At 40.0% G+C, this 11,408-nt stretch overlaps 1 protein-coding gene across 2 annotated transcripts in view; it reads left to right on the forward strand.

Annotated features, from left to right (window-relative positions):
* LOC106876185 (protein-L-histidine N-pros-methyltransferase CARNMT1-like) overlaps positions 1 to 9,286 on the forward strand; it is a 182,716-nt gene extending 173,430 nt beyond the window's left edge. For both annotated transcript variants that reach the window (XM_089356628.1, XM_089356630.1), the window contains exon 8: positions 8,578 to 9,286. In XM_089356628.1, coding sequence (XP_089212754.1) covers positions 8,578 to 8,679 — 102 coding nt within the window. In that variant the 3' untranslated portion in view covers positions 8,680 to 9,286. The remainder of the gene's footprint in view (positions 1 to 8,577) is intronic.
* Positions 9,287 to 11,408: the final 2,122 nt, after the last annotated feature.

Raw genomic sequence — 11,408 nt, forward strand, 5'->3', positions numbered from 1 at the left:
TAGAATCTCAGGCCACAAGAGACAATTGGAGTCTGGCCATCCAACCCATGCCAGCATGGAAAATGGATGTTAAATGATGATGATGACCATGATGTTTGTAACTAATCTCTTAGCAACTGCCCTTAGCCCTTAAGCATTCAGATTTCAAATGGTAAGGCTTATTTATCCACATCGTTTCCATTAACTCCTTCAGTCATGGATAAAAAAGTAAAACTATTTTTTAATTTTTATTTTTTGTTTCACTGTGTGGCACCCTGGGCCGGTGTCTGCTACTATATAGCCTCGAGCCGACCAAAGTCTTGTGAGTGGATTTGGTAGACAGAAACTGAAAGAAGCCCATCTTATATATATATATATGTGTGTGTGTGTGTGTGTGTATGTGTGTGCCTGTGTTTGTCCCCCCCCACCATTGCTTGACAACCGATGTTGGTGGGTTTATGCCCCCATAGCTTAGTGGTTCGGCAAAAGAGACTGATAGTATAAGTACTAGGCATGACTGCTGTGAAATAAACAAATAAAAGAATAAAAACATAAAATGCAAGGCATCATCGTCAACTTGGATAAGGAAACAGATATGATGGAAGTCTTGTGAGTAGATTTGGTAGAGGGAAACTGAATGAAGCCTGTCATATACATGTGTGTGTGTGTGTGTGTGTGTGTGTGTGTGTGTGTGTGTCTTTGTGTCCTGTTTGCTCCATAACTTAGCGGTTCAACGATAGGAATGGATAGAGTAAGTACCAGGCTTAAAGAGTACTGAGGTTGATTTGTTTGAATAAAATTCTTCTAGGCAGTGACCCAGCATGGCCTCAGTCTAATGACTGAAACAAGATATATATATATGTATGTATGTATATTTGTGGGCATGAGTTTTGCGTGTGTGTGTGTGTGTGTGTATGTACATGCATGTGTGTGTATGTGTGTGTGAAGCGTATGTTCTCTGTTCTGTATGCTTTTTTAACCTTTGGCCTTTCTTGCAATCCTTCACTAAATTCTTCCATCTGTTTTGAACCCTGCTCCTCGATATTTTCCTGTTGCTACCTGCCACTACCACACCAATACAATCACTGCCATCAACACCACCACCACCACCACCACCACCACCACCACCACCACCACCACCACCATCATCACAACCTCAACCACCACTACCACAATCACCACCACCATCACCACCACAGTCACCACCACCACCACCACCACCACCACCACGACAATCACCACCATCACTACCACCTCCACCACAACCATCATCACAACCTCAACCACCACTACCACAATCACCACCACCATCACCATCACCACCACAGTCACCACCACCACCACCATCAACACCATCACCACAATTATCACCACAATCAACATCATCACCACTAACACAATCGCCACCACCACCACCAACACAATCGCCACCACCACCACCACCACAATCACCACCACAATCACCATCATCACCACCAACACAATCGCCACCAACACCACCACCACCACCACCACCACCAGTCTACTGTTACTGTCCCTTTGTCTCCACCCCATTTCCAGTTATTGATCAGCAAGAGACTACCTGCTCCTTCTGCCATCCTCCCTCCCCCCACCCTACACTAAACCCCTCGGAATCCCTCATTGACAGGTTTTAAACTAAGAGGGATCTAGTGAGCTCCTTTACATCAAATGAGATGGCTGTGTGGTGTATGGGGTGTGGCGGTGGTGGCGGAGAGGGAAAGAGAGAAATAATGGTAAATGGTTGCTGTTGGCACTGGGGCGGGGAGGGGGGGGGGCGAAGGGAATGGATTGGTGCTTGATTGAGGTTTTGGCTGAGTATAAGATATCAATGATGCTGTGGTGATGGTTAGAGTAGTAGTAGTGATGGTTGTGGCTATAGTAGTAGTAGTAGTAGTAGTAGTAGTAGTAGTAGTAGTAATGGAGGTAGTAACAGAAGTAGTAGTAGTGGTTGTAGTAGCAGTGGCAGTGGTGTATGTAGTAGTGGTAGTAGCTGTAGTAATGATTGTGGTGGTTGCAGTAGTAGTAGTAGTAGTGATAATAGTTGCAGTATTAGTAATGGTTGTAGTAGTAGTAGTGATGGTGGTGGTTGTAGTAGTGGTAGTAATTGTGGTAGTAGTAGTAGTGATGGTGGTTGTAGTAGTAATGGTAGTGGCTATAAGTGATGGAAGCTGTAGTAGTAGTGGTGGTGGTAGTAGTATTAGTTGTGGTTTATTACAGCAGCCCTTAGCTCTTCAGTTTTTCTAAGCCCTGTAGAAAAACTCGGAAGGTTGGGCCACCAACCAGGCCTTTCATGATACCCTTAAAGCCAGGAACTTTTCAGCATTCCCTTATATGTTTGTGCATATCCTTGTCTCAGTATCATGTGATGATTGTAAACGAGCCTCCTTGTTATAAGGGAGAGGTTGTTTGTTTCCAGTCTTCCATGGAAAAGCATATCTGGCCCTGGAGAAAATATTACCCTTGCTTGGAAAGTAGGGAGTGTTGGTGACTGGAAGGGCATCTGATCATAGAAAATCTGCCTCAGCAAGTTTCATCTGACCCATGCAGGCATGGAAAAAATGGACATTAGAGCAAAACGGTGAAGACGACAATGGCAATGATGATGATGATGATGATAATGGTGATGATGACGATGATGATGACAACAACAATAATAACGATGATGATGACGATGATAAGGACAATGATGTTGATGACAGTGGTGACGACAAGGACAATGATGATGACGACAAAAAGAACAACAACAATGATGATGTTGATGATGATGATGCCAGTGATGATGATGACGACAAAAAGAACAACAACAACGATGATGTTGATGATGATGATGCCAGTGATGATGATGACAATGAGGACAGCATCAACAATGATGACGATGACAAAGACAATGATGATGATGGCGATGGTGATGATGAGGATAATGGTGATGACAACGACGATGAGGATAATGTTAATGATGACGATGATGACGACGATGATGATGATAAGAATAATGTTGATGATGACGACGACGATGATGATGATAAGGACAATGTTGATGATGACGATGATGACGACAAAGAGGACAACGATGACGACAACAGCAACAACAACAACAACAGCAATGATGACGATGACGACAGTTATCCATTTTAGTCATTCTGTTAACTTTTCCATCACTTCCTTTATTGGAGAAGCAGCAGCCGAACAACTTGTACAAACCTAAAGCAATTTTTTTTCTTTTTTCTTTTAAACTATTTCGTTTTCTTTTTTTTCTCTCGTTACCTTTTGTAAACTAACGATGTAATTTTTACTTTCTCTGCTTCCTCATCAAACCATTGCTGGTTGAGATTTGTATTTTATTTTATTTTATTTCGTTATGTTTTATATTTATTTTCTATTTCGTTATTGCTTCTGCTGTTTTAAGCGTTGTGGTTTGTCATAGGTTAAACAGTTTATCTTTTATCTGACATTAAGATTAAAAGTAGTGAAAGTTAAGGGGGGTTTTGTTTTTGGTTTCGTTGTTTTATTTTTTTGTTTTGTTGTGTTTTTGGTGTTTAATTTTCCTTTGCTTTTCGCTGATCATCATATCATCATCATTATCATCATCATCGTTACCACCACCATCATCATCATCATTGTTACCACCACCTCTACCATCATTGTCATCACTATCATCATCGTCACCACTATCATCATCGTCATCACTACTGCAATCATCATCATCCATCTCATTGTCATCACCATCGTTATCACCATGTCATCATCACCACCACCACCACCAGCATCACCACCACCACCACCATCATCATTGTCATCATCATCACTCCTGCAATCATCATCATCCATCTCATTGTCATCACCATCATCATCATTGTCACCATGTCATCATCACCACCACCACCACCAACATCATCACCACCGCTACCACCACCACCACCACCACCACCATTGCCATCATCATCACTACTGCAATCATCATCATCATCATCATCATCCTCCTCCTCCACATTATCATCACCATGTCATCACCACCACCACCACCACCACCACCACCACCATCATTGATGCCATCAGTATCATCATCGTCATCTTTTTCCTCTTCCTCCTACTCTTCATCATCATTTTTATCCTCCTCCTCTTTGTCAGCTTCCACTTTCTCCTTCTCATCATTATTGTCATCATCATCATCATTAACTAAACGGTTGTTGAATTCAAATTTGAATGTAAAAAAACTAAAATGGTCGACCTGGAACGTGGACATTTGAAATACAAAACTTTAAAGAAAATAAATAATGAAAATATAAAACTCAACAAAATAAAACAAAATAAATGCCCCCCTCTCCTCCACACCCCAAGAAACAATTAAGCTTGCAATGCAGTTTGGTTAACCAGGAGAAAATAACCTCCCCCCACTGCAATCATCATCTTTACCACATCATTGTCGTCACCACTATTGCCACCACAACCAATACCACCACCACCACCACCACCATTGCTGTTGCCACCATCACCACAACTACAACAATCAGCACCACCACCATCTTCTCCACCCCCACCATCGACATTGCTAGCACCACCATCATTGCCACCATCACCACCATCACCCTCATCACCATCAGCCTCGCCACCCCCACCCTCACCACCTTCACCATCACCATCTTTACTACTACTACTACTACCACCACCATTGCTGTTGCTACCAGCACCACAAACAGAGCCATCACCACCATCACCACCATCACCATCACCATCACGACGACGACGACGACCACCACCACCACCACCACCACCACTACCACAACCACAACTAACATGCAAGCAAGAGAACCCAGTCATGGCTGTCAGGCAATTTCTGCAACCACATGACTCCTAACATCTGGCCACCTAACCCCACCAGACTGCAACCCCCTTGATTATTATGTATGGGGTGCAGTTGAGCGAAAGATCAACAAAGCTCCTTGTAAGACCAAAGATGAACTGAAGGCAAGGATTATGGCAGCATTCACCAACTTAAACAAGGACACTGTCCAGAAGAGTTGCAGGAAATTCTAAAGTCATTTGGAGGCTGTGGTTGAAGCCAATGGCAATTTTATTCAATAAATTTACTCTTTAGTATTTCAAGATATTTTTATGTAATGTTGGTAAATATATCTGTTAAAATGAGATCTCAGTGTTATTTTCCTTTTTGCATAATTTAAACAACAATATATTCACTGCACTCTGTTTATATATATATATATATATATATATATATATATATATATATATATTTATTGTGCTTTTAATTGTTAATTTTTCTATATGTGATAGTGGATTTTCATCGATGAGTTCTTGAAACTTGGTTATTTTCCCTAAAACTATATATTTTTTATATATATTTTATCTATAAAGCTCAATTTAATTTTAATTTTTTATAAATTGATTTTAATTGAGTTTTTACCTGTAATTTTGGATTTTGTCCCTAATATTATTATTATTATATATATATATATATATATATATATATATATATATATATATATATATATATATATATATATATATATATATATATATATATATATATATATATATTATTCGAGCGTGCTGGATGCGAGTGTTACCTGACTGCCAGTGGCATGTAAAAAGCACCATTCGAGTGTGGTTGATGCCAGTGCTGCCTGACTGGTTCCCATACCAGTGGCATGGAAAAAGCTCCATTCGAGCGTGGTCAATGCCAGTGCCGGTGGCATGTAAAAAGTACCTACTACACTCTTGGAGTGGTTGGCGTTAGGAAGGGCATCCAGCTGTAGAAACCTTGCCAGATCAGATTGGAGCCTGGTGTAGCCTTCTGGCTTGCCAGCCCTCAGTCAAACTGTCCAACCCATGCCAGCATGTAAGGCAGACGTTAAACGATGATGATGGTGATGATGATGGTATACGAGTGTATAAACACACACACACACACACACACACACACACACACACACACACACACACACACATACACACATATGCAAATTTAATTCAATCTGACCCATGCAATCATGGAAAAGTGGATGTTAAATGATGATGATCTCTGTCTCTGTTTATATGTATATATGTGTGTATATGAGTTTACATGTGTGTGTGTGTGTGTATATATATGTAAATATATGTGTATGCGTACATATATTACACACATATGTCCACACATATATATAGATAGATATAGATATGAATATATCCATGTATGATTATCTGTGTGTATCTGTGTGTGTGTATCTATGTCTGTGTATCTGTGTGCATGTGTGTGTGTGTGTGTGTGTGTGTGTTTGTGTGTGTGTGTGTGTGTGTAAGAGGAAGAGAAACGCTAGAGCGGCAGATTGCGACCGAGTTAACAAGTAAAGAAAGAAGATGAGTTGCATCTCAGTATCACGTCGTTGTGCAGTTGTCATCTACATGCAGTAACATCAACACCTCTGTACTTGCCACCACCCCATACCTCCCTCCCTCCCTCCCTCCCTCCCTCCCTCCCTCCCTCCCTCCCTCCCCCCACCAGCTTTCTTCCCCCCTCCTCCTCCTCCGCTCCACGTTTGCCTGTGTTAGTAATTAGAGTCGGGTTACTGTGTGCACACCGTGTTGCAATCTAATTGAGACGACACACTCAGGCAAGTTGCGACGTCGAGGCACAAGAAATGCCTTCCACTTCAAACAAACTCACTCTGAAACGTTGATCTGGGATCTTATAATTAGTGCGGGGACGGCGGTCGGTTGGTCGGTTGGGTGGGTGAGATGTCGGTGGAGGTTGGAGGGCAAGAGTGGGTTGGGGATGAGGGAATATATGTGTTGTATGTGTATATGTGTATGTGTATATGTCAATATAGGTATATGTCTGTGTGTGTGTGCATGTGCATGTGTGTGTATGTATGTATATATATATATATATATATATATATATATATATATATATATATACACACACACTCACACATGTATGTGTTTATATATCTATATACACACTTACACATGTATATGTTTTTATATATATATATGCACACATTCATGCATGTATGTATATATATATATATATATATAGGTACATGAAGTACATGTGTGTTCGTATATGTGTATATATATTATGCTTGCATTATATACCTATACGTACATACACAAAATACATACATGGAAGAATACATGCACATACATGAACATGAATACATACACATACACAAATACTTATGTGTGTACATACATGAATACATGCATGCCTACATGCACACATGTATATTGCTATATTTGCTGAACACTTCATGCACTGAATACTGCAAGACTATTAACTGTGAGCATGTATGTTTTGTATGTGTGTGTGTGTGTGTGTGTGTGTGTGTGTGTGTGTGTGCATGTACGTGTGTTTTATCATTCTCATTCCATTTGCTTACAGGTCTGATGTATCTAAATTGCATTACTGCCATTGCCTTATTAAATTTACTTTTACATCATACCTACTACTACTACTACTACTACTACTACTACTACCACTACTACTACTACTACTACCCACCACTACCACCACCATCACCACCACCACCACCACCACTAGTTGTAGGTATATCATCATCTTATATCTCAATGGAGTATTACAGAGTATTATCTTATCTACGTTTGGTAAAGAGATGGATTTGCAGTTGATAGTCGATGTTGTTGTTGTTGTTGTTGTTTAATTGCTGCTCCGACTTGGTTCCAGTTGTGACCATCTTGTCATTTATTGAGACAAAGCATCCAGGACTGCGTTATCCAGTGTGAACCACATAAAGACTTCCTCGTTTGCTCAGAAACTCCTTTGACCCTAGGTCTGCTGTTTTAGGACTGACCAGGGACTAAACCCATTTAGAACTATCCTGGGGTTAAACAACAACAACCTTTGACCATAGGCACAGGTATAAAAGGGTAAGGAGTAAAAGCCCTCTTTGGTGAGGAATGACCATGGGATTGCACTGTGGAGGCCTGTGGTTAAGTGGCTTGGGTGTTAAACTCATGATTGTAAGGTTGTGGTTTCCAATCCTGGATCAAGCAATGTGTTGTGTTCTTTGAGAAAAACACTTCATTTCATGTTGCTCCAGTCTACCCAGCTGGTAAAATTGAGTAATTAATCCTTTGATGGACTGGTGTCCTGTCCAGGTGGGAAATTAATATGCCATGAAACTGGGAAATGGGTCCTTGTGAATCGTCATGACTTGAAAAGCTTACTTTAGCTACCTATGAGATTGCACCTATAAAGTTCCCCTTTGAGGCACCAGTCTGGCCAAGGTTGTTTATGGAAGACCAGCAGTCACTTGTGGATACCAGCCTCCCTTCTCCATGCTACTGATGTTATCCAAGGAAAAGGCAAAGGCTGATACAAGTTGGCATCAATAATGTCACGACTCATTTCTATAGATGAGGGAACTTGAGCAATGTGAAATAAAGTGCCTTGCTGAAGAATGCAACACAATGCCTGGAACCATGGGGTTCGTAAGCAAGCTACTTACCACACAGCCACTCCTACGCCACTCCTAATTGATTGCAAATTAATAAAAAAAATTATTTGAATGCATTATCATAAATTCTAATTTATCTTAATTTATTCTTTTCCAGAAAGAAGAGACTGGTGTGAAAACGACATACACCCAAAATCCGAGATCTATGCTGCAGTATCAATATGAAAGTGTTTTTTTTGTTGCTCGAAAACCAGCCTAAAAAAAAAACCCAACAAACAAACACAAAACACTCAATCTACAACTAATGCCCCTATTTCTATCCAGTGAGGATAAAAGCAAAAAGAAAAAGATAACTACCATTGAAGCAGGGTTCAAATCTTACTTCGAGCTACACAGATATTTTTTTTTATACTTCAAAAATTTTTTCTGTGTTTTTATTCTATGTTTAATTTTTATTTTATTTATTATTATTTTTATTATTTTTTTCGGTGTATGTATGTGTATGTGTGTGTGTGCGTGTGTGTGTGTTCTTAAACTTTAGCCAGCGGCATAACAAGAAACTTATGTTTTAAAGAATTTTACAAGGAATTACAAGAAAAAGAAAAACAAAGAAATGAAGAAAATACTAAAAACAAAACAAAAATAAAATTGAAATGAAATGAAATGAAATGCATTACCCACAACAAAATGCAAAGCAACTAACCCCTCCCTTTGAAAAAGAAACAAAAAAAAAGAAAAATGAAATCAAAACTTAAAAAAAATAAATATAATGCTAAATAAATAAATTTGGAAAAAAAAAACAAATACAAAGAAAAAATAATAATTTAAGAAAAATACAAAACAAAATAAACTACAAATAAATGGGATTTTTTTTGTGAACATTTTTCTTTGAAGAATTTTTGTTTTAAGAGATGTGTAACCTGTTGGAAACTTTCAGTTCTTTATATTTGTGTGTGTGTGTGTGTGTGTAAGTGTGTTGCGTGTTTTCTCAGTGTTCTGTTGCTGTTTATGGTTAGGTAATTCCTAATAGAGCAGACATATGATCAAAGTTGTACTGGCCATGACCATCCAATATTATTTTTACTTTGATATATATATATATATATATATATATATGACTACTATAATGTCCAGTGCATCCTTCATATTTCAAGGCAGGTAGAGTGTGAATTGAGGGATATTTGGCTGTTGTTTCTAGCAGATTGAGTTATCTCATTATGATTCTCTCTCTTTGGCTCAAGACCCTGTTGTGAGTAATGGCCTGGCCTGGCCTAAGAAAATTGTTCTTCAAACATTCTTGATTAGTTGTGAGGTTGATTTCTTTCGACTAAACTTTGATTGCGAAGACCTATTAATACAAGTGAAATCAAATCAAAATCGCTGACGTGGGTAATGATAGTACGGCCCGATTGGCACTCGTGCCTGTGGAACGTTAAAAAGCACATCCAAGCATGATCATTGCCAGAGTCATGGATCGGCTCCTGTGCCAGTGGCACGTAAAATAGCACCAGTTGAACGTGATCGTTGTCAGCGTCGCCTTACCGGCACATGTGCCGGTGGCATGTGAAAAACAACATTCGAGCGCGGCCGTTGCCAGTGCCGCCGGACTGGCTCCTGTGCAGGTAGCATGTAAAAAAGCATCTTTTGAGCGTGGTCGTTGCTAGAACAGCCTGGAGTGGTTGGCATTAGGAAGGACATCCAGCTGTAGAAACTTGGACAGATCAGATTGAGCCTGGTGCAGCCTTCTGGCTCACCAGTCTTCGGTCAAACCGTCCAACCCATGTCAGCATGGAAAGCGGACGTTAAACGACGATGATGATGATGATGATGAAACCCTTCAAGGTGGCGCCCCAGTATGGCTGCAGTCTAATGACGAACAAATAAAAGAATATCTGGAATCTACTGAAGAGTCTTGAAGCATGGCAGTTATTTGGGAGCACCGGAATGTTCTCCATGTGATGCATTCAGAGAGGCAGTGTGAAGGGCATGCCTAACATCCATGCTCCTTGAGCGACATCAGCACTTGGTACACCAACCAGAATTGTTACACTAGTCATAACATCACCCTTGTTTATTACTAGGATCATAATCAAAACTACAGAAGCAGGCTGGGACTGATTTACCTGCTTGAACTTTTACACTGCAGCATATTTGGACAGTAGCACTAATTACCCTCTGTGAGTACCCCTAAATACGCCAGTATGAGCAATTTGTCCTTTGGTGTGTCTACTTGGGTAACAGGTCTGCAGTAAATATCTGTAATAGTAACAGTAGCAACTTTTGCAGGTCCACTTCTTGTCTTAAACATTTAGCATTCAGATTACTTTGTCAGACGTAATTCGTATTTCTTCACATTTTTTAAAGTTAATGCTGTATTACCTTGTAGCTTTGAGATTTCGCAAATATGATTGTTCATTTTTAGAATGACATTGCAGAGTAGATGTGAGAATATTTGTGCTTTCCATTGTAATTTCAGTGAATGAGTTGCTAAAACTACAGGGACGTCTAGTATGGATTAGGTTCACCATATGATGAGCTAAACCTAATCCATACCTTTTGTCCCTTTGGTTTTATCATGATGAGTAAGTGAAAGCGCGTGGCTTACTGGTTAAGAATACTCGGCTCAAGGCCATAAGGTCGTGGGTTCGATTCCTGACGGCGCGTTGTGTCCTTAAGTAAGATACTTTATCTCACATTGTTCTAGTCAACTCAGCTGGCAAAAATGAGTCGTACCTGTATTTCAAAGAGCCAGCCGTGTCAGACTCTGTGTCACGCTGAATCTCCCTGAGGACTACATTAAGAGTACGCATGTCTGTGGAGTGCTCAGCCACATGCACGTTAATATCACGAGCAGGTTGTTCCGTTGATCAGATCAACTGGAACCCTCATTGTTGTAACCGATGGTGTGTCAGTTATCATGATGAGGATAGAAGTTACCAAGCACTTAAAATATTGGGTTTACATCAGTGGCATAGCTCAAGTTCGTGT

The sequence above is a fragment of the Octopus bimaculoides genome, chromosome 8, assembly GCF_046866305.1.
Source record: "Octopus bimaculoides isolate indiv1 chromosome 8, ASM4686630v1, whole genome shotgun sequence".
Taxonomy (NCBI): domain Eukaryota; kingdom Metazoa; phylum Mollusca; class Cephalopoda; order Octopoda; family Octopodidae; genus Octopus; species Octopus bimaculoides.